Source organism: Amblyomma americanum, chromosome 1 (assembly GCF_052857255.1).
Source record: "Amblyomma americanum isolate KBUSLIRL-KWMA chromosome 1, ASM5285725v1, whole genome shotgun sequence".
In the NCBI taxonomy this organism is placed as follows: domain Eukaryota; kingdom Metazoa; phylum Arthropoda; class Arachnida; order Ixodida; family Ixodidae; genus Amblyomma; species Amblyomma americanum.
Genome location: NC_135497.1, coordinates 116,409,807 through 116,434,712, shown reverse-complemented (window position 1 = coordinate 116,434,712; position 24,906 = coordinate 116,409,807). Strand labels below are relative to the sequence as shown.

General features: G+C 44.3%; 1 protein-coding gene across 1 annotated transcript; it reads right to left on the bottom strand.

The window, feature by feature from the left end:
- On the bottom strand, positions 1–24,607 carry Pgi (glucose-6-phosphate isomerase). The gene is made up of 15 exons (XM_077646613.1): positions 24,341–24,607; positions 23,448–23,679; positions 21,132–21,266; positions 20,776–20,919; positions 20,617–20,688; positions 20,421–20,519; positions 20,284–20,344; positions 17,445–17,524; positions 16,842–16,925; positions 14,126–14,288; positions 12,768–12,844; positions 12,540–12,668; positions 1,013–1,088; positions 874–940; positions 1–773 (listed from the first exon to the last, which is right to left on the bottom strand). Exons 1-15 carry the CDS (start codon positions 24,478–24,480, stop codon positions 653–655), a joined length of 1,680 nt encoding a protein of 559 aa, XP_077502739.1. The 5' UTR covers positions 24,481–24,607; the 3' UTR covers positions 1–652.
- Positions 24,608–24,906: the final 299 nt, after the last annotated feature.

The following is a 24,906-nucleotide window of genomic DNA, read 5'->3' as shown; positions in this document are numbered from 1 at the left end:
TGCCCGTCACGACACTTTATTTTTCTGTCACTACAGCGGACAGTACAATCCATACACTAGTGACAAATTCACTGTTCACATCTGCCAACAGAACAAAGCAAATACACCAGACAAACTTGCACTGCACTCTGCATAAACTGTCCACACAAGCCCTATTTTCCTACACCAGCTCTATTGCAAAAATAACCAGTGTGACAAGTAAATGCTTAAAAGGTTATGTAGAACAAAGGCTGAGCAATAGCTTTATTGATCTGGAACAGTACAATTCAACTCTGAAGATATCAGGCTGCACTTCTCAAGACATCTCAAGGCTCAATTTGCTCCACTAAACATTTCCAAGAACAATAAACTTTCTCAATTAGACCTCACACATCTTTCACACATGCACTAGAACAAAATGCATCTGAAGACTTCTTTTCGTTTTTCACATTGCAGCAAGAAAGAATGCTATGGGTAGTGTGCAGTCACTTATTTCCTCCATCACACTGAACAGGAAATTGTACATTTCCACTAGCAGAACTTAAGTCCATCCATAAGCCCCTTTACAAAACTGCACATCACATTAGTTATTGACACAAGTTGGGTGCTGGTGAAAACAATACAGAAAACTACTCGGTATATTCAGCGTCGCCATGCCGCCAGTAATAAGTTACTAGTTGAATGACTTGATAAAGTTGATCAAGCCGTTAGTGGATGAGTCATGAGTGGATACTTGATTCTTGCCCTTCAGCTCTGGCTGGATAGCTTTGGCCAGCTGTTTGCCCAGTTCAACACTGGAAAATAAAACAAGTGTTAAACATTATACACTTCCAGTAGACGGATAATGCATCATGTAAGGGAATAATGCAGCTATCTACGCAAAACGAGGCGTACCCCCACTGATCAAAGGAATTGACATCCCAAATGATGCCTTGAGTGAATATCTTGTGCTCGTACATGGCTGCAAAGTGAAGTGGGTAATTAGTAGGAAAAAATGAATAAAACACAAGCTCTCATATTTTGTTGTACTTACCAATCAACATTCCTAGGCTGAATGGAGTTACCTTATCCACAAGAATTGAATTAGTTGGTCGGTTGCCTTCAAAAACCTGTGAAAGATGAAGAGCAAATAAGAAAATCGCGTATTACAAACATGTCAAGCATGACAGAAATCAATAGAACATACAAGGTGCCTTGCCCCGAGCTACCACGCAGCAAGCAAGACATTGCCAGTTTTACAAAGGTTCCAGATGTAACATTATTGTGTACCTTTTCCGAAAGCAGCAGCAATTCAGTAATGTTCAGAATTGGCAACCCCATGAAATACCCTGTCCAAGAGAAATGCCACAGGGAGCGCACAGAACCAATTTCAACTGCGTGGGGTGCAATTACAGGACATCCAAGACTGCAGCAGAGGACGAAGGCGTAAACCTCACCCCTCATTTTATGGCTTCGACTTGTCTGCAGGTTGTCAAACAAAATATTGGACACCATTTTTGTTCTGCTTTAAAGAAAATGCTGCAGCTTCAGTTCAGCTACACAGTGCAGCAAAAAAGTTAGAATGGTTTGAAGTAGTTAATATTAATGTTTCTACAGAATATAGCTAAGCAAGCAAAATCCAATGCACTTATCTCAACAATAAAACTGTTCCTTACAAAAATGAATAACTTTTTCTATTTAAATAGAAAAACAATGAAATGCAGTGTGCCTCGCATGTTACAAGACATAAGAAAAGTATCGCAACACAACCCGATATTTAGGGTAAGTGAATGGGTAAATTTTGTCTCGCACTGAATTTGAATACTGCAAATTGCACATGGAGAGCTCAGAAAAAAAAAAAAAATCAAAGGAACCTACTTACACAAGAAAAAAAAATGACGTTAATTTCCTTCTTGCCAGCATATTCAATAGATGTACTACTTGAATCACTAACAATGAACAAAATCATCGAGGCCACAAGCTATGCCTTAAAACTAAGGCTGATAAATATACACATGAAAATTAATGCGGTCACTGCCTCTGAACAACGGTCAAGCTGGGTGCTTTCTTTTCTGCAGCTGAGTGAAAATTTTCTAATGGGAATGCGCTACTTTGTACAAGTTTTCCGTGGGTTCAAGTGGCTCCAGTAGAGCAAAAATTGGCTTTGTGTTGGTATCTACTGAAACCAGTTGACAGCTTAAAGGCTCTGAGCTGGAATAAACTCGTTCTAGCTGATAATTTACTGATATTAAACTTCAAGCTTTCTTCTAAGTTCGCAGGGTAATTATGCCCTTCAACTAATACAACTGTGAAGTCAAATTTTGCTTGCCACACATTGCAGAAATAGCACCATAATTTCATTACAAAACTTTCATTATCAACCATTCACCTCTAATAATTGAGGAACACCTTAAAGGCTGGGCATATAAGCATGAAGCAATGGTACCAATTTGAAGGTGAGTGTATACGAGTTTCATGCATTACTTGTGTATACTGTAGTGCTCTTGCACAGTGCAGCTTGCCGCTTGCACAGTGCAGCCTGCCGCTTGCACAGTGCAGCCTGCCGCTTGCACAGTGCAGCCTGCCGCTTGCACAGTGCAGCCTGCCGCTTGCACAGTGCAGCTTGCCGCTTGCACAGTGCAGTTTTCCACTTGCACAGTGCAGTTTGCCACTTGCACATTGCGGCTTGCCACTTGCAGAGTACAGTTTGAAGTTGTGCTCTCACAACTGGCAAATCAGGTCTTGCAGCTGACTAACATTTTAGCGAAAGTTGCAAGTGTGTTGTAATTTTTTTCAGTGTTTAATGTAAAATATATTTCATGCTTATTAGTAAAGTTTCAGAAAGGTTAAAAGAAAAGGATGTTGTACAAATATTTTGCCCAAACAGATAACGTTACAATGTGTAGGTGCTACCTGAGTAGCAGCTTTCCCAGAAACTACTGCTACCAGTAGCAACTGGTTTCAGCAGTAACTAGATCCAGCAAGGACTTGTTCCAAGTAACTGGTAATAAACCAGTCCTACTGCTGTCAGCACGATCCCAATTGAAAATGTTTGCCTGGATTCTTGTTCAGGGCATACTTAGGACATCGTAGTAACCAACTCAACACTGTACGCAGCAAAGCAAGGGATGAAACATGTCTGGCATCTGGCATGTTACATGCAGTCATGTCACAGCGAGCTGCATATGCAAGCTCACCTAGTAGCAAAAATTGCTCCACCATTTTCATCCAGAAGGACAAATATTGTAACGGAAAACAGGGAGACAGGTCGCTAACCAGCAGAATACAGCAAGCAGCCAGCCAGCCAGCGCGAGACACTTCAACGTCTTCAAAGACACTTCAGCGCCACCCGAGAACACCAGGTGGCATTACTCCCCCTCCAAAAAAAAAAAAAAAAAAAACAAAAGCGGGGTTGCAGTATGGGCAGTGGAAAGAGGAAAAAAAACAGCACAAGCACACAAAAATGTACAAGGGAGGTGGGCGAAGGTGTCCCACGCGAAAACTAGCAGAACACTGAGCGTACTATCCATTACCGCGTGAAGTAGGGTTTCATGCGGACAACGTGCACAACCTCAGAGCGGGGTGGACGACGCTGAGGCTGCACAGTCCCGTCAGGAAGAACTTCGTAGGTCACTTCGGTGACGGGGCGCAAAACTCGGTACGGTCCAAAGTAACGGCACATCAGTTTTTCAGACAAGCCTGGGCGGCGTACCGGGGTCCACACCCAAACTTGGTCTCCCGGATGGTATTCGACGTGCCGATGACGGAGGTTGTAGCGGCGCGCATCCGTGCCCTGCTGCCGCTGAATGTGAAGACGGGCAAGTTGACGTGCTTCCTCGGCGCGCTGAGCGAACTGCTCGGCGTCTGGCGTGAGTGGGTGGTCATCAGTGCTGCATGGAAGCATTGCATCCAGCATCGTCTGAACGTCACGTCCGTAGACCAGACGAAATGGTGTAAATCGGGTCGTCTCCTGGGTGGCCGTGTTGTAAGCGTATGTGACGTACGGGAGAATCTCGTCCCAGGTTTTGTGCTGCGAGTCTATGTACATTGCGATCATGTCGGCGATCGTTCTGTTGAGTCTCTCTGTGAGCCCGTTCGTCTGTGGGTGATAGGCAGTAGTTTTGCGATGGTTCGTGTGACTGAGCTCGAACACGTCGCGCATGAGCTGTGCCGTAAACGCCGTACCTCGATCAGTGATTACGTGGGACGGTGCGCCATGACGCAGCACGATTTGTTGCATAAAAAACTGGGCGATCTCAGATGACGTACCGCGCTGCACCGCTTTAGTTTCCGCATACCTTGTTAAATAGTCGGTCGCGACTATGATCCATTTATGACCGGCCGATGACACAGGGAATGGGCCCAGAAGATCGATGCCGACTTGATCAAAAGGCGTCCGAGGGGGTTCAATAGGTTGGAGCAAGCCCGCTGGCTTGAGAGGAGGCGCCTTACGACGTTGGCAATCGCGGCAGCCTCTGACGTAACGCTGGACGGCGTGAGAAAGTTTGGGCCAATAATACGCCTGGCGCACGCGTGCAAGTGTGCGGGCAAAGCCCAAGTGGCCGGAGGTCGGCTCATCGTGACAAGCAAGAAGGATATCGGCGCGGAGATCTGCCGGAACGACGAGGAGGTGCGCTCGGTCAACAGTGCTGGAGTTTTTCTTAAACAAAATGCCGTTCCGGAGACAGAAGGCCGGCAGGTTTCTAGAAAATTGTCGGGGTACGACAGAAGCTCGGCCCTCCAGATAATCAATGATAGGTCGCAGGTCTGGGTCAGCTCGCTGGCGGGTCATTAGGTCTAAGGCGCTGACAACTCCAATAAAACCACTCTCGTCCTCTATGCTATCATCCGCTAACCCGACGGGCGCGCGAGAGAGTGCGTCAGCGTCTTCGTGCGTCTGGCCAGATTTGTGCACAATGGTGTAATCGAATTCTTGGAGGCGGAGGCTCCATCGGGCTAGGCGCCCCGATGGGTCGCGAAGATTTGCAAGCCAGCACAACGAATGGTGGTCGGTAACTACTTTGAACGGGCGGCCGTAGAGGTACGGACGAAATTTCATGGTTGCCCACATAACCGCAAGGCATTCTTTTTCTGTGGTCGAATAGTTTGTTTCAGCGCGAGAAAGCGTGCGGCTTGCATACGCGATGACCCTTTCCACGCCACCTTGGTGTTGGACGAGTACGGCGCCGAGGCCGACGTTGCTCGCGTCGGTGTGGACTTCGGTTTCAGCCTCTTCATCAAAGTGCGCAAGAACAGGGGTTGTTAGCAGTCGTCTGCGCAGCTCGGCAAAAGCCTCCTGCTGCTCGGCAGCCCACACGAACTGTGTATCATTGCGCGTGAGGTGGTACAGGGGTGCGGCAATCTTTGAAAAGTCGGCGATGAAGCGGCGGTAATATGCGCACAGACCCAAAAAACGTTGCACACTTTTCTTTGTTGCAGGAACAGGAAAGTTGGCGACGGCAGCAGTTTTCTCGGGGTCGGGCTTAACGCCATCGGCACTCACGAGGTGACCGAGAAACTTCAACTCTTTGTACCCAAAGTGGCACTTCTCGGGCTTTAGCGTTAAGTCGGCCGATCGGAGGGCATCTAATACTGTCCTCAGGCGTTCAAGGTGTTCGGCAAAGGTTTCGGAAAATACGACGACATCATCGAGATAAACCAAACAAGTTTGCCATTTTAGTCCAGCGAGAACGGTATCCATCATCCGCTGGAAAGTTGCCGGCGCTGAACATAGCCCAAAAGGTAGCACTTTAAATTCGTACAGTCCGTCGGGTGTCACGAACGCCGTTTTTTCGCGGTCCCGCTCGTCGACCTCTATCTGCCAGTACCCACTCTTTAAATCAATGGAGGAGAAGTACTGGGCGCGACGAAGTCTGTCGAGCGAGTCGTCGATACGAGGCAGCGGGTAGACGTCTTTTTTGGTGATGTTGTTCAGTTTCCGATAATCCACGCAGAAGCGGAGTGTCCCATCCTTTTTCTTCACCAGCACGACAGGTGAAGACCAGGGGCTGCTGGAAGGTTGAATGATTCCATCTGAAAGCATCTCCTTCACCTGCGTTTGGATCGCCTCACGCTCCTTCGGTGAGATACGGTACGGCTGCTGATGGATGGGGCGGGCATCGTCGGGCGTAATGATGCGGTGCTTGAGAAGAGCCGTTTGCCGGACTTTCGACGAAGAAGCGAAACAGGAGGAGTATTCAAGTAAGAGGGCACGTAGTTCTCGCTGTTGAGTCACCGAAAGGTCCGGGCTGATGTCAAGGGATGGGCGCACAGGTCTAACAGCTTCGAACGCGAAACATTCAGAAACCTCCGCTAAGGGGTCGGCGAATGCGATGGCAGTAGCACGAAAAAGGTGCCGGGGCTCGTTAGAGAAGTTAGTCACCAGGAGCTCAGAGCAGCCGTCGCGGAGATGGATGAGACCTCGCGCTGAGCAGATGCCGTGGGTGAGCAAAAGGGACAGGTTGCCCTCTGCGACCGCTGTCCCTTCACGTAGTCCGTCGCAGTGAACACTCACAAAAACGCTGGCGCGTGGCGGAATCCAAACGCTCTCGGCGGATATTCGAAGGGCGGCGCGGCGTGGACAGTCCTCGGAGTAAACATCAGCTTTCTCGGTAGAAAATGTGACAGTGCGCTTTCGGAGGTCAATAATAGCTCCATACTCTCGGAGAAAATCAACGCCAAGGATACAGTCACGGGAGCAGTTCGGTAGAACTAGGCAGCTGACAACAAATGTGGAGCTGCGAATTTGGACTCTTGCTGTGCATAGGCCAAGCGGAGTTACGACATGTCCGCCAGCCGTGCGAATCTGCGTGCCGGACCATGGTGTCATTACTTTTTTAAGAAGCGCCGCTAGCTTTCCGCTTAAAATCGAGAAATCAGCGCCAGTGTCCACCAAAGCACTAGCCTTATAGCCATCGAGAAGCACGGGTATATCCAACGAGAATCGATCTCCGAGTTCAGGTACTGCAGTCGTTGCCTTTAAATCGCGGTCGGTCGCTGTTCGCGTTGTCGGGGGGTCTTGTTCGTATCGATTGCCAGCGGCCTCGCCCCCTGAGGTCGCTCTCTTTAGTTTTCCCGGCGGGGACTTGGCGACCGTCTCTGCGCCATCCAGGAGGAGCTTTGGGGCTGTGGCGAAGGTCGGCGTGGTGATGGAGACCGAGACTGCCGCTGGGGAATTGTCGCCATGCGCTGCTGGGCTACGTAGTCCTCGATCTCCCGGGGTCGTTGACCTCTTGGTGGACGGGGCATGTCGATAGGGAACCCCTGCAGCCCAAGCTGTCGATACGGGCACTGGCGATACAGATGACCGGGTTCCCCGCAGTGAAAGCAGAGACGCCGCCGATCCGGAGCACGCCACAGGTCCGTCTTCCGCTGGGGTGATCGTCGATTGTCGATGTAGTACGTGTCGGGGTGTGCGGAAAACAGCGAGCCTTGATTGGACGGAGGAAACTGCGCCGAAGAGGGCGCAGGACGTTGCAAGGCTTCAGCGTACGTTGGACGACGGCACTCCGTTGGTAAAGGCGGCGGGTCAACGGACGGGAACGAAGGTCTCAAGGCTTGAACCTCTTCGCGGACCAGGCTAGCGAGAGAGCCGGCCGTCGGCAGGGGAGCACCGAAAAGCGCCTGGAGCTCTTCGCGCACAACGGAGCGGATCAGGTCGCGGAGAAGACCAGGTTTAGCCCCGAAGGCAGGAAGCGGCTCTGTAAGTGAAGCGGCGAGTACCGGCCGGTCGTAGGTGGTAGACCGCCGCAAGAGCATCTTCTCCATCGTGACCGCCTCCGAGAGAAACTCAGCAACAGTCCCAGGTGGACTGCGCACGAGGCCAGCGAAAAGTTGCTCTTTAACGCCGCGCATGAGATGGCGCACCTTTTTATCTTCGGGCATGGCCGGGTCAGCTCGCCGGAAGAGCCGAGTCATATCCTCCACGTACATGCTTACAGTCTCATTCGGCATCTGAATGCGAGACTGCAAAGCCCGTTCAGCCCGTTCTCGACGATCCGTGCTGGTGTAGGTCTCCAGCAGGCGTCGGCGGAACTCGTGCCATGATGTTAGGGCGTCTTCTCGGTTTTCGTACCAGGTACGTGCACCATCCTCGAGACTAAAGAAGACGTTTCGAAGTTTAGCGGCGTCGTCCCACTGGTTGAATGAGGCCACGCGTTCAAACTCGAGAAGCCAGTCCTCTACGTCTTCGAGCTGACTGCCGTGGAATGGTTTGGGCAGTCGCGGATTCTGCAAGGTGTAGTAGGCAGCAGCTGGCATGACAGGTCGATGGGTGGGTGCTCTGGCAGACTCCAAAAGCCCGTGTTCGGGAGGTAGGCCTTGATTTCTCCGGCTAGCACGGTGCACGGGGGTGTCCACTAGCGAAGGACTGGAGCCCAGGGTATCCGGAGGAGTATGAGACATATACAGGGATCTTTACCCAGCGCCTACACCAAAATATGTAACGGAAAACAGGGAGACAGGTCGCTAACCAGCAGAATACAGCAAGCAGCCAGCCAGCCAGCGCGAGACACTTCAACGTCTTCGAAGACACTTCAGCGCCACCTGAGAACACCAGGTGGCAATATATTGAAAGAGAAGGAGGCTGCACATAACACTCGAATGTAAGGTGTAATGATGGCACTAACACATAATACTAAGATGGAATATGTAGTGACCTGCACACCAAGTAAAAAGTGTCGCGAAACAAAATGCAGCTTCACTTGCGCAAAGTGTTTTTGACCGTGAATTGAGTGTTGGCAATGTTCCTGCAAATCCTTCACGGTGGCAGCACCGTTTCTCAATGCTAACAGTGTCTTTGCAGGCATTAAAAAAATATTTAAAAAAGGAAAACTCACTACACTTGAGAGTTCAGACCAAAAGCTGACAGAAGCGCATCGGCACACAAGGGCCTTTCGGGGGCCTTTCGAAGGACACAACCATATGCTTTGCTTACAGCACGAGTAACTCCTATTCACCTAATTTTAATGAACAACATCATAAACAATTCTAATGTCTGCACCATTTTTATTTCTTTTTCTCTCCAGCCATATTGGGCCAATACAGACGCAGTACCACCGTTGATTGTTGTACACGGCAAGTTCCCTCACAGCAAAAAGGAAAAAATAAGCAGCGTCACTCGGCCGAAGTTAGCATATAACATAGCTTCCCTTATTTGTTAATAGAAAACATTCAAATTATTCAAGAATATGAATACTAGACATTCGAAAGCCGCATTCGACAATTAGACATATTCAATTCCGATTTTGAATCAAAATATTTACACACCTTGACTAAAAACTAATGGATCTTTACTAACCAAACCAACACTTGGGCTTATGGATGTCAAAGCAAGACTCTGGATTAATTTCAACCACCTGGTGCTCTTTAATCTGCATCAAAATGTGCATCAAAAGCCTGTCACTCGGTATGTCAAGAAAGAAGTATAAAATTTCTTCATGGGAAAAGATTGATTGTTCTGCACTAACTAGTGCAACAGGAATGTCAAGGCAATTTGTGCTCATTTGTAACAGGATGTGAATCCTTTTTCTTTTTCCTCATGCTGCATGACTTCAGTGCTTTGCATAATTGGTTTCCTAACCACATTGTGTTAGCCCTGCTCAAAAGACTCTCAGCCCTATATTCTCCTGCCTGAAACTCTGCTGCAGAATGTATCTTGTTCAGTTAAGCTACCAGCAATGATGATGATAATGATGACAGTTATGATGATCATTGATTATGATGGCGGTGGTGATAACAGACAGAAAGGCCACCCCAGTGTAACTGCAAATCTTTTTGCAGTGTAATTGCAGTCTTGCAAATCCCAACTTTACGCAATGATAAAATTAACTTTACAGAGGCACTAATTATGATCCAACAGGTATATTTTTTTCCATTTATTATAAATGGCTTGAAGTGCAAACACTCTACGAAAATTTTCTGCTCGGATACTGGACATGAAACCTTAGGAAATGCATTGCGCGTTCAAGATACAAAAATGTCTTAAAGAACGTTCTCGGGCCAAGCTGAAATGGCACGCCAAAGAGGTGAGATTTTTCTACTATGCAACATTAAGTCTTAAAGCGACTACACCAACACCCAGGATGTGTCTCCTTCTGTTATCAAAGATTTGAGCTTCTAACATTTTCTGAACTCTGAACTGCACAAATTAAAAAAAAGGGTTTCCAGAGGAAGCCTGCCTTTCATTGAGGTGCCCAATAAAACTGGCTTGTCTTTGGTATCTTCCATAATGTGCTTGAAATGGTCAGCATTTACGGCATACCCAGAAGCTGCACCTCCAAGGCAAACTGTAGGTGGGTCGACACAAAGGGGCGCAAGAGGAGTATTTTACAGCTTATTTTACAACTGTTCTGACTCGCCAAAAGCCACACCTGCACTGCAGACACATCACAGGCCTGGATGGCAGTGTTCCTTCGTGTCAGGCGAACATGCAAACCCCTAAGGCATGGCCCAGATCAAAACACCACTTGTTGCTCTCTGGTGGTGTGCAACTCCGCAAGGTTTCTTGAGTTAGTCTTCCAGCAAGCCAAAAACGGTTGTTCATACATGAGGTGGAAGCATAGCAGCAGTTGCTTTCAGAAAATACAAACATTGTGTACTGAGCTGAATGAATTGAATTTAATTATAACAAGGAAGGCATGCACAAAAGATGCACAACACCCCATGACTAATGCAGAAACCGCCATTGAATCAATACTGGACATCCATCAGGAAGGTGCTAAGGCATGGCCCAACAAATGCAAAGCATTTACGACGCAACAGTGCAGCTACCTTCCCACAGGATAGCAGAACAAAAACATGGACTCTTCTTTCGAAACGAGACCACATGATTTCGACCTCATATGCCACCAATGGACAGAAAAAGATTGCTATGGAAGATTGGAGACTTGAGCTGAGAACTGCTATATTAAATATTCTGTTTCATTTTCAGGCAAAGCAATCTGTAATGCAACATTTAAGTTCCAGTTAACGTAACAAATTTTTCTGGCTTTCAGCTTGCTTGATCCCCAATTTTTTTAGGAAGAAAATTTTAAATTCCCTGAAGTGAGAACACAGAATATGCAATATTCCGTGGGAAACCTCTGGCACATTAACGCAGACAGTTTTTGCACTGAAGCAGCAGTGCTTTGCCTCAATTGCATAAGGTCATTGAGAAGTTGGCTTTTCCTTGCAGCTCACTAGCTTAGTGGGTTAGTGAGGAACAGCGGAAAAAAGAATTTGCATTATATTTGGAACCTGACTGCTAATATAGTGCGAAGGGCTTTCTGAAGAAGATGTTTCAAGAAAGAAAAAAACCCCACTATATCTGTGCGAATACGGTAACATTGCTTTTGAAAGGCTGAATTTCAAACCCGGATTAGAGCTTTCATTTCACACTAAGCAGCTGGAAACCTCTGCAACTTCAATATGCATGCCTTAACCTTTTCACTACTGTGTCATAGGCCATCGATCATATATGAGAGACATTTTCAAATCTGCGCTCCTGGACAAGCTGCCATCTAGTCTGCTTACAACACCAACTCTTTGGTTTCAGTTTTGTTTTTTCGTTTTCTAATTTAAGGAGGCGACATGACATATGAAACTTTGAAATGATGCAGTCCGCCGGTCTGTGATCATGGCATCAGTTTCGCCGCACGCCCCTCAAAGGCAAAAGGCTACACCGAGTGCTTCAGTCGGTTCTGCTGCAGTCTTTTTTTTAAAGCAGCAATGGTGAGTTAGAAAATGACATGGAATGATCAGATTTCAGTTCCGAAAGAGAGACTTCGTCTCAGAGGCCCGGGACATCAGCGCGTCCTCACATCGGTTTAGTTCTTTTTATGTAGTACGCTTTATTTGTAAATGATGCGAGTGGTTTTATTTGGTGCTTTAGGGTCTTCACAACATACTGCCAGACAAGATATTTTACCAAGTGCACCAGCAGATTTTTGATTATGACGTCAAGGAAGGATACACCCCCTTTTCACCCATAGAACCCATTCACTAACAACTGAAAAAAAAATATGGAGGAACTGAAAGCTCTGCAATTAAAAACAACAGAACTCAGAACAAGTGTAATGTTCAGCATATTCCAGATCTATGTCCACTTCACGTTCTCACACAACTGCTTTCCCTATTGGCACAGCAGACATATTCCCTACCTTGAAAGGCCACGAAAGTGTGGTTTATTATGTACGAAGCTGAAAATGACAAGAATGATAGCTAAGAACATGTGCAACGTTTTGTGTATTTCAATTTTTTGGTAATCAACTTCTGGCTCAGTGCAGTCGCTTATTTTTGTATTGCTTGTGTTGTTCTATGTTACCAGCATATTTAACCAATAATTTTTTGAAAAGTCTTGCACACACAACTCAGGCATTTGTTTCGTTTGGAAGTATAATCAATAAGCCACAGTTTGATGCACTACAATGCACAGTGCATTTTTCATTTCTTGAAGAAAGAATTTTTAATTTAAAACGCTCAAAATCTGTTTTTTTTCGTAGCAGCGAAATTTAAATTCAGTGTAAAGGCTAAACTACACGGGGAGAAATCCTTAGAAACAATTCCACAAGCAAATAACAATGCAAAAGCATGCAAAAAATGACCTTGTGTGGAAGAATCTTCTCCAGCACATCTTGGCTCATCCCAGCCTTCTCCAGTTCAGCTCTTGCTTCTTCTTTTGTTTTGCCTTTCATGAGGGCCTCTGGCTGAGCGAGGAAGTTAGCCAACAAAATCTGGACAAAAATGGGGCCCACATCCGTTAAAACTAAGGCACTTGCAATCGCTTCCCTGTCCTTTCTTAAGAATGGCATGCAGAATTTAAAGACACCTGCCTCATGATGGATTCCATGACTGATTGGGTTATGGGTCTTGACTGGAGCAATGAAATCGCAAGGAATCAAGCGAGTGCCTACAAAAAAAAAAAGAAAGGGGGCAGGTATCCACCCGTTCCCACAAACACTATAAGCTTAATCGATGTGTTAAGGAATAGGCAGCCAAAGCATAATTATGCACATTCTTGGTCATCTTCACTGTGTAACAGCCATTATAGGAGGAAGCATACAGGTCCTGTTTGCCGATGCAAAGCTAACAGTTAAGCATCGCAACATAGCTTTTAAAAGGAGTTTTAACTACAAACACCTTGTGCCATGGCTACGTCCACGGTAACAGAAGTAGGCCATTGCAAGAAAATACTGCTTGGATGAAGACTTTCAGACTACCGGTGCAGCTGGTACTTAGCAGCATGCTCATTAGGTAAACAACTCTAATGCTATGAAAAATCACATCCTTGCTTTTAAGTTCTCCACTAAAAACCCCATGCAAAAGCAGCTCATATGTCACTTTTGCAAATTCTAAACAAGAAATAGAGCGTTCATGGCCTTTTAAGCAGCCTCTCTGTGATGCCAATACAACTTTTTGCATTAAACACAGCAAATGCTGCCCATGCCAATGCCACAATCTGTCTCATGGCACACATTATCAGTGGGATTTTTCATGATATCCCCAGTGCACAGTACAGGCAGGCATGCTTAGCACGCAATTATATTCCACTGATATGTTGCAACGCGACGCAAACCACTCCTATCACACCACATGAGTGTAGACATGGATGGATGACCGTTTTTGAGAGATTCAGGAGTCTTCACAAAATGTGTCCTGAAGAGCTCGACCCAGAACTCGCATGTAGGTGTGACAGCGCAAAATGACTCCCTTTTAGCAAACACAGCACTTAAAGCCACACACGTACTCGAAGAGTCAAGCATACCAGTGATCTAGTCAGCCCAATCTAGTAAATATTTAAAAGCGACAAAAGCCCAGTCATCTGTCTGCTTCGTGTAAATTGTCTCCATTAATGCAGGTTCAAAAGAGTTCAGCCCACAGAAGGACAAGAGTGTGACCTTCAGCAAAAGGCACATAAAAAATGTGAAGCAACAACACTACTTTATATTTTTGACACTGCTGCTGCGTTTGTATGGCTGCTACTTTACACATGAAGCATACATATCTCCAATTGCAACAATTGGGGTAAACCGACACATTTAAATGATGAAAGCCTTTCACTCAGAGCCGACCAGTTATAACTGCAGTTCACTGGTGCTAATCTTGTAATCAGTGCCCATGAGTCTTCTCCAAAACATGATACCGGCGACATCTTTTCGGCTGCATCTTTTCTTAAGAGGCATGTACATACCTTGATGTATGAGCTGGTAAAAAGCATGCTGCCCATTGGTGCCAGGCTCACCCCACACAATGGGGCCAGTTGTGTATGCTACTCTTTTTCCACTTCTAGTGATGTACTTGCCATTCGACTCCATGTCACCCTGCTGAAAGTAGGCTGCAAACCTGTGCAAATACTGACAAGAACAAGATAGCCAAAATTAACAGTTGGAATAACAGTTTCTTTAACAAATCCAGAGCTAGCATGAACATCTAGACATCCAGGCAACCGATCAAAAAAGGGCCAAGTAATTGCATTTGGTGTGTGCATCTAGACCGGGACAGTTAACGTAACTTCGAACTGTTCTCAAGCTTAGCTTGAGAAGCATCCCACACAATGATATCTTTCTTGGTTTCCAATATCACAAGGGCATTTTTCAAGCTGAAGGTAAGTATAATTGTTAGATAATTTCCTAGTTACGAGTAAAATTATGGTTCACATACCTAGCAGCAGCTTAAAAAACGATATTAACTATTAGTACACTGTGTTTGGGGAATAGTCCAAGGAGGACTTTAACATTCACGAGAAAGTTCTATATCACTGGGTTGAAATCATTTTAACTTCAAGCTTGCCATGCCATCTACTGGCCATTCTAGTTAGCTTAGTTGGTAGCACAACTGCACCAGTGTGATGGCAAAACCAGGTTTGAGCTTAAGATTTTTTCCCACAAAGTACAAAAATCAGAGAAAGCTGTGCAGCTTTTCTACAACTGTATGATTGGGTTCAGGTGGATCCTAAAGGTAGTTATCTTGTTTAAATGACAACTACCAAAATGTCATAATTAAGATTCCCAACAGTACCCTTCAGCAACCCTCTTAGCACTTCCAACAAGGTGAGAACAGTCACCGGTTCTCTTTCAACAAATGAGTCAGTAATGCAGTCATGCTCCAAACATAGATTTGCACTTATACAATCATTTCTGTAGAGAAGACAATGGAATGGAAAGAGGTGCTTGTCAGGGGCGTAGCCAGGTGGGGCACAACCACCGGCGCCGGAAGTCATTCTGGATTTTGTCACCTACAGTGTCTTTTTCAGACTAGAAAAGACATTTTGGTGCGAACATTGCTAACTCGTGTTGGATTTCGTGCCAACGCCCATGCACCTGGAGTCATGTAACGCAAGGGGTCCCATCCTAGCACAAACTTTCAAGGGCCTATCGATGGCTCGCTGTTGTGACTAAGATTTCGGTGAAATTACTCGCAACACATGACCAGTGACAGCTGCTGCTGCGCAGTACACTGGAACGAAGGACAGTGTCATTGAGATTTTTCCCCGGCCGTGGCATATGAACGACAAACATTCATTAAAATATTTGTCCTCTACTTGCTAATTTCATGGCCTTTACGTGTTTCATATCAGCGGCATGCACTGCTTTGCTAGTTCCGGGCCGATAAAGTTCTGGACTTCGTGTGATATTTTCTTTACTTATTAAATACGCAAAAACATGTAAGCTTTGGTATCAGTTATGTCTGCCACGAGTGAATGATAAGGGGATAGTTCGTATGACATGATTACAAGACATAAAACTGAGCAGGGGACAACACACAGGAGAGAAGCAAACAGGACGAGCGCGTCCTATTTGCTTCTCTCCTGTGTCTTGTCCCCTGCTCAGTTTTATGTTTTGTAATCATGTCTGCCACGTTTTTTAACACATACGAATACATTCTTGCATTGTAAATGGCAATGCAGTTATTATTGTTGCATTTGATCCTTCCACAAATTCTATAAGGAGGCCGCGCTGCAACATGAGCCACCCCCCCCTGCACAAAATTTCTGGCTACGCCACTAGTGCTTGTTACGATGTAAATGACAGAAGCCAACAGTCACTGAAACCAAGGAGCATAGGGGATGTTTTTTTGTAGTTTTAATCAATGAGAGATTACTAAAAGCAGAAGAAAAACAATCATATGCCGCCGGTGGGATCCGAAACCACGACCTCCGAATTTCGCATTCGGTGCTCTACCAACTGAGCTACGGCGACGGCTGTCCAATCTTCTGCTTTCGGGGCTATTTATGTGTAGTGCAAGTGAACCTTGAGAGCATTTGCCAGCACCACCCTCATCCATAGAGGCGGATGTAGTAAGTCCTGTATTACCGCGAGTGCCATGTAGGAACGTGGTAGAACGGTTAGGGCGCAAGCGCTGCGAGAACCCTCTTATGCTACCTATGGCATCAAGACTGTCAGATTCGAGGCCCTCGATGAACTATTCAGAAGACAATGGAATGGAAAGAGCTGCTTGTTATGTTCCCTAACGAACTCACAGTATATATAACTAAAGGTACCAGCAATCTGCTTTCATGCGCTGAAATCTGAAACGAGAGCCATAAAAAGACCTCGATTGGCCTCAGTAAGAAGTCAACTGCCATTCCATCACTGCTACATGGCAATGCTGCAGCATTTGCGCGCATTCATTTTGCTTAATTATAAACATTACTTTCTGTGCATACATACATCAGAAATAACAAAGTTGAACCTCCTTCTTGTACTGCACTGCTTAACTTCACAGTATGCACTCTAGCCAGGCAAATGCACAGAACTACTGTTCTCAAATGCAGAGTTAACTCTAAAAAAAAAAATCTCAATAATGAACAGAAAGACAAATAGCCAGGCAGACTTCCATCTTGCAATAGTTAGTGCTAACTAAAAAAAAAAACAGCACAAAGAAGCGATAATCCAAAGAACGAGTACCTGATCATAAGGCAGAAGGGCGTGGCTCTCTGCTCCAAAAAAGTTATGGTACCAGACCCCAAGCACAGCAAGAATAATTGGTACCTGCAAATGGTGGCATATGGATGCTTGCAATTATGCACACAGGCACAAATTCACACAATTTTATGTGCTCTGCGTGCCGCTACTCAGTGACCTCAGCGGTAGCCATCAAAGACATTTCAAACTGCTGTTCTGAACACAGGACAGCATAGCAGCAAAGCTGCCTGCTGTAAGTACAACACAGTAAAGAGGACGTTTAGCTCTAATCTTTTTTTGTTCACACTCAAGTCCATGCCAAGCATTTTGTGAAATTTTTTACAGTTTAAGAGAGGGTCATATAACCACCAAAGCAGATTCAGTGTAGAGATTTTCCTGTTCTTTTGATTTTTTCAAAAAATGGTAAGTTCCAAGAACAACAAAATTTTCGTGCACGAGTTGGTGAGTTTAGTTCGAAACAAAAAAGAAATGGCATTCTTAAATGACATTCTTATGCTTTGAGAACAGTGGCACGCAACCTAGGAATATCCACTCACTAGAAATATTTGTGCATGATGCCAGAGACAGGCTAGCCTCTGTACCTACATTTGCCTCCACTGGTGCCTTCAGGAAGTGTTGGTCCATAAAGTGAGCGCCGCTAAGCAGCTGCTCAAAGTTGTCCATGCCTGCAATAAGATATAATAAATATCTAAATATAACATGCATGACAAGGGTGCCTGTAAAATTAAGCATTCTTTCAAGACAGCTGTCAATGCCCAAACCATAAAACCCACCAAAAATGGTTCATGAAGTTAACAATTACGCATGACACTATGACCATAAAAAACTGCTCTGCCACTGCTTTACTCAGATGCTTAAGTTACTTGCTTTCAAGTACTTATGCAGCTCTCTGGTGAAAACTGACATGAAAAAGAGCATAGCTGATTTCTTTTACACAGCATGTTAAATCCCAGAAAACCAATAGCTTGGTACACAAATGGTTTGATAGACTTGTGCCGCAAATCATACTGCATACATCATCAATAAAAAAAAACTGAAAAAGCCCAAAATTCATCACTAAGAATTAACACTAAAAAAAAAACATTCTGAAATAAACTATAAACATCCACGAAATGATAAAAACACTGAAAAGTCAGGCCTCTAGATATACTTAACCACAACTATGTCCCTGCATAACAATCCAGGGCCCTGGTTTATTCAAATCAATTTTCTTCAAAATATTACTTTGCATGTTTACACCCACAAAATAAAGTGATACGATTTAGTGTAGATGGATCTTGTAATGCTGATGCCCAGTTACTGAGTAAGAGTAGTGAGCATTATAGGCCGGTTCATTCACCCCTTGAGGCTGTTCTAATGGAAAGTTCCGAATGTAATGTAAAAAAATTGTGGAAGTTTTAAAATCAAAGATTACTTTGAACGACAAAAGCCAATAATGGAGCATCACAAAGAAGTTACGCCAATAGCAAGCCAGGAACTGACCATTTACATACAGCATTTACAACATAGTCAATCCGGCATGTCAATACAAAATGTGGCAGGGTATGGTGAACAATAAACATCTTCCCTTATCTCCTTAGCAGGTGCTGCTTACACCAACTCTGTTGCCTTTCCAATACAACAAATCAGAAGATAAAATGGCCATACATTTTCGCTTTCTACACATGCAACTGCCATTCTATTAAAAAAAAACAAAAACATGGACTATGAGTGCAGTTACCACAATGATGGGCCTAATTAGCGAAGCACTACTTTCTCACCAAAGTGACCGTTAGATACCCGTTGGATACCCTGATACAGGCGACTAGTTTTCGTATCAATCCAGTACCACAAGCATATATAGCAGGTATGCATGGAAGATAGAGTGCGTGCATAATATCACAAACCTCCAAAGATTGTTTAATTTTCGCCTTAGCATATGAGTGCATCATCTACAGCTGCAACATTTTGCAGGTCCAAAATTCCAACCTTCCCTACAAATGAATTGTCAAATATAAGTACTTTTTTACACCACTGGAACAATCCTTAGATAAGAAATTCTACCCTCTATGGACCAAGGCTGCCACAGTTCAAAAATACAAAAATTTTGCTGCACATTAGATAAACTGCAATGATGTATCCACTGCTCCTGTGACAATGCGTACTATAAAAGAGAAAGGCATTCTAGCTGTAACAAACTATTCATGCAGGACATCACAATTTCTATACAATAACTTTAGCCCAACACTCTAGATGGTATTATACACAGGTGTTTGCCAGAACACATCACTAGAGATTAAGAAACAAATTAAATTTAAGACTGGACTGGCTATAACACCACGAAACAGTTTAGTCTATGCAGGAATTTTGGTGGATGAAATGCTACCCCGCAAAAGTCTAGTATATAAACAGTGCGTCCACCACTGCACTGGCCAACTGTACTAGAGCCAGAAATCACCGCAAGAACACTTTGCCGAGCACACTGAGCTATAGGGAAGCCTATCACTTAGAAACATCACACACTTCCAGCTCAGGAGCAGCGCTGCCAGCTTTAGAAATCCATGTTTAGAATGTCCTTACGATAAATGAAAAAAAAAAAAAAGACTAATTGTGAATCCTGAAAACTGTGGAAAAGTGAGCATTAATGACAGTTTCGAAGTGTTTCGTGACATCATAGTCACAAGCTCAGTCTCCAAATATTATAAAATACATAATATTAATTATATTATAAAACTATAAAATGTAGAGACTGCCTGAAATTAGGAAACACTCAAAAACATAGCACATGCAAGAACCACGAATATACAATTATATGTTTGGTTATAGAACTCGTGCATGATCTGCCCACAAGTTTTGTCCCTCTTCAATACTAGTCTTTACTTCAACCATGTGCCAACCAGGTGCTCAGCAAATCCCTTTCAGGCAAAAGGTGTTCATTTAACTTCTAATTAACCCTTACAAAGCAATGAATGATCAAAAACTAAATTACCCTTGGTAGCAGCCACATGCACAAAGCCTGCACTTTTCCTCACATTTTCATTTTTCACCCCCACACTTCAGTTGTGCCCTTGGTATAGTGGCATTGGAAGCAAATTTACACAGTGAGTGAGTGCAACTACATCTTATTCAAATCGTATTTTTGCAGATGCATTCTGTAGAAGGACGTTCCACAATAATTTCAAATTTAAATGCAGCCAGTTCAGTATGCCACATCTTCAAGTACAGTCCTTACAGTTACACCAGTGTCTATCAGAATAATATCTTTTGTGCGTATATGCATTCAGTTCACACAAACATGCCTGAAAAGGCTCGTGTATTCAGCCAGAATTAAACTAAACTAACAACGACCACTGGATGTGCTGTCACGTGAGTAGGAGTACTTTTTATGCTTTTTTGATTCATTTAAAAAAGGAAACCAGATTTTTCAACAGCTACATATTCTTACCAACAAAAAGAGCAACAGAGAGTCCAATCGCTGACCAAAGTGAGTACCGGCCACCAACCCACTGAAATAGACAGAAAATATGTAGCATTGATACATTTAAGAAAAAAATTGATTAATCAACATACGCCAACACTTACATCCCAGAACTCGAACATGTTCTTCTCATCGATTCCAAACTCCTTGACTTTTGGACCATTTGTTGAAAGAGCCACGAAGTGTTTAGCCACATCAGCTGGCTGGAATGACAGTGGCAGGACATATTAAAAACAACCCACCATGCAAGGCAGCATTCCATGAAACATCCAAACAATAGTAGACACTACAATTCCTTACATTCTTTGTATGATTCATCAGCCATTCCTTTGCTGACTGAGCATTGGTAATAGTCTCTTGAGTGGTGAATGTCTATGGAGTGAAAAAAAAAAAAACGTAATTTAATTGCAATCTCACTGATCTTGTCACACTCAAGAATGTAAGCTTCACAGAACTTGCCTTTGATGCAATGATAAACAAAGTGGTCTCTGCACTCAGCTTCTTCAGGGTCTTTGCAAGATGGGTACCATCAATGTTGGAGACAAAGTGCACATTTGGACCACACTGGTATGGCTGGAGTGCCTCGGTGACCATGAGTGGGCCCTGTAGCAATGTCCAGTAGGTGTTAATATAAGCCAAAATGAGTCCACTTCAATGGCACATGGCCATCAATGCAAGCTGCAACATACAGAATAAAGTACTACTGCAAGTTTGATAAAAATATACATTAAATTCAGCCAAAGAACAAGAAAGGGACACAAGCCTAGCCACACACAGTGTGATGTGTCACCTACTGAACTATTCCGAACACTCACAAGGTCGGAGCCTCCGATGCCAATATTAACAACATCAGTGATGGATTTCCCAGAATAGCCTCTCCATTGGCCCTTGCGGACAGAGTCTGAGAATTCTCGCATGTGCTTCAGCACAGCATTGACGCCGGGCATTACCTGCACAAAAATGTTCAATGTGCACATAAGGCATGAAGGCACAGATAACAGGAAAATATACTTCTCACTTCAAAGAACTGACAAAATAAGACACAGCAGTAGAAAATTATCAAGACCACATCATACAAATCATTGTTACTGGTCATTTAAATATCAAGCAAAAGACATTCTGACATTGTGCTACAAAACTAATAGCACCATCTAAAGGATTGTCAAGTAAAGTCACCATATCAAAAAAGCATAAAAAATCATCTCAACACATCAACCAAATTTAATACATTGGTCACAAATGTGCAGCAAGTTCAGTTAGAGAAAAATAATGGTTTCAATTAGAATAGATTTTCAGTTATCAAGAAGAATAAGCGTTGACCAAGCATGTGAAAGGCTATGCATTCGTTGTGCATTATATTACCACCAGCAAAATAACATTCATTATTTATGAAAATACAAGATAGGTAAATACTTCAATACACATACACATACTATGGTTTGGTTGTATGAGACTTAATGTCTCAAAGCGACTGAGGCTATGAGGGACGCCGTAGTGGAGGGCTCCAGATAATTTCAACCGCCTGGGGTTCTTTAGCAAGCATTAACATCGCATAGTACACGGGCCTCTAGCATTTCACCTCCATCAAAATGTGACCATCGCGGCCGGGACCGAACCTGCACCTTTCTAGTCAGCATCCGAGCACCATAACCACTGGGCCACTGCGGCAGCTTAATACACATACTATAAGTCACCAACTGCATTTATGTTACTGAGGTGTCAAAACTCTAGAGGCTTATTTTGTGACAGGAATTATTCTACAACCTGACTCAAGCCCAATCACAAAGCACTATAAGAGCTGCTTCTAAAAACAGCATCCTAGTTTTTTTTATTATGCATACATTAACCCAGAGTCATATACAGTCAATTTCACTTATACTGATGACAAAAAAAAAAATTGACTGGTGGAGTGCACTAGAAGTATAGAATTACGCCTTTTTTTGGCATGTTGCTTCAGCTCTTGCATAACGCTGGTCAGTAGGAGAGTTTCCCTAATTAAGCTGGCTTCTCTGCAATGCACTTTGCCCATTTGCCCAACTAATGGTGGAAGAAGCAGTTTTCTAAGCAGAAAATGTAAACACAGTTCATGCATTTTTGAACACTAGATATGTCAACGTGATTTCTTTATTACTAGATGACCATGCCTATGTCAGAAAAACGCACAAACTGAGCTTATGGACCTTTAAGGGCTTCCTGGGTGTCTCCATGTTGCTGGCTGGACTGCTGCGTGTACCTGGTGCTAGTGCAATGGAAGTGGCAGCAGAACTGGTTTGCAACAGTCCAAAGAGGAGATGTCTTGACACCTCCCTTGCAGATGAAGAAGACTACATTTCCTGCTTGGAAAACTGCCCGTTCCGCCATTAGTTCAGAATAGTGCATTAAGGAGAGGCCAACTTAAGAATTAGGAAACTCCAATTCTCTGCAAAGTTTCGCTCATCAGCAAAGCAAAGGCTTTGACTGTAGCAATGAACAAGAAAAAAAATTTGCTACAGACTGAGATGTGGTACTAATAAAGGAAGCACTCATAAGATGTAACAGCAACTTGAAACAACTATCACATATAACTCCGATTAGTCTGCCCAATGGAAACAAGATGCAAGACGATTACAAGCACAGGGACACATCACCACAGGATGACTGCACCTGCTCTTGGTCTTGTGTCTTGTTTGCGCTGGTTTCTTTTGTATTAGCCATGTAAACAGAGGCCCAGCAGACTACTTTAACCTGTACAATGACACATCCAAAAATTTTCACTAGCAAGGTACAGCCAGGTGTAATAGCTCGCATTGTCTACTTAACTGCAACCTATCGAAGTCATTGCTTGGGCACACGAGGCTTAAAAGTGGTTTAAGCATGCATAAACGCATACATAAATTATGGCCATACATGCATTTTCAAAGACATTAACAAGTGCAATACTGAGGACTAAATACAATGATTTGGGCAGATTATAAGCAACTGAAACATATAAATGTACAGTGTCCTTTCTTGAAAGCTCACAGTCCAACCACTTTAACTATAAGGACAGAAAAAAAAAAAACTTATTTGCTGCACCTAGAACGTCACCTTGACTACTTTTCTGAAACACACAGTCAAAGCTGCAGTATGAGCAATGCACAACCACTACTTACATCCTTTCCATCGACAAGGATGGGAGTGTTGCTGCGGTTGCGCAATGCAACATGAAGTACTGCCCTCCCTTCAGTGAAGTTGATCTTTTCCCCTCGAAACATTGCATCACGGGCCAGTGTGACCTTACGGGACTTGACGAGGTCAAACAGTTTTCCCAAGACTTCTTCATTGATGAGATTTTTGGAGTAGTCAAACAAAAGTACTCCAGAGTCGGGGGTATCTAGTTTAATGCTGCAAAAAGCGAAAATATCGGGAAATTCAAATCTGACAGCACTCTCGAACATTCACAAGGTGAAACATGAAAAAGTCCAATAGTTACGTACAGGAAAACGAAATAATGCACGCCTGAGGTGTTCCGACTGCTCTTATTTGTTACAACGAAAACTAATAAAGTCGCCTCTTCACGATAAACTGACAGAGAGAAGCCTTAATATGGTGGAAGCACGATAAAAATGAACGCTGCTTTAGTTTAACAACCGTTCTGTTCCGAAAGGCATATGTGCCGCTCTCAAGGCGAATCTGCCGGCATCACTAAAGCGAGAAAATTGCTCTCATTTGAATGTGCCTCAACCGCCGAGGGAAAGAGTGCCCACGAACGAACAACGGGAAAAAGAGCAAAGAGAAAGAGAGAAGGTGATCGGCGCGATACAAGGGCGAAAGAAACGCGGCGGTTTCGGTCGAGTTCCTGTTTCCTCGCGTCAAGGAAGTAGCATAAACCAGTCAAACACACGGGAAACCCCAAGGTCAGACAAGGACAAGATGAATGCGTCCAAAGCAGAGCAAGCCAAGAGTTACATAAGGGATTTCTAAGGAATGCACGAAGAAATGAAGGCCTTAAATGGTAGAATCGGCATTAACCACTGCAACTCAAACAAGCGAAAACACACATAACCTGCACTTCTTGAACCGTTCCGGGTCCTTCTTGAAGAGTTCTGGCATATTGAGCTTCTTTCCATTGCTGTTGTAATATTCTTGCAGCTTCTTGAACGCAGGATCTTCTACGAGAAAGTGGTCTTGAACGAATGTGGTCATGACTATTAATTCCCAGCAAAGAGAAAGGCCTTCAGACGAAAAAGCCGTCTTCTGTGCTGCTGCTCAGCCCAAACGTCCGGCGCCTCCCAAGCAAGCCAGCCAGCCAGCCAAGCCAACCAGCTGTCAAACAAGCGAAAACGAGAGCGCGGGAGTTCTTGGGAGCAAGGGGTGAGAGAGAAAGCGCTAACTCCGCCCACAACGGCTACAGTTGCGCCCTCTTTGGTGGGAGATTCAAACGTGTATTTTAGACGAGAAACCGAATTAGAATTGCGGCTTTATAGTAGCTGATGATGTATTTGGCAGTGGTGGAGGTAATGGCTAAAGCTATGGCAGCTTCTTCGGCCTCCTTCGGAAATTTTGTTTTATCGATTGTGCCGATGCGAGGCGAGAACCTCGATGATCGACAAATGCCAGGTAAAAGGCGTC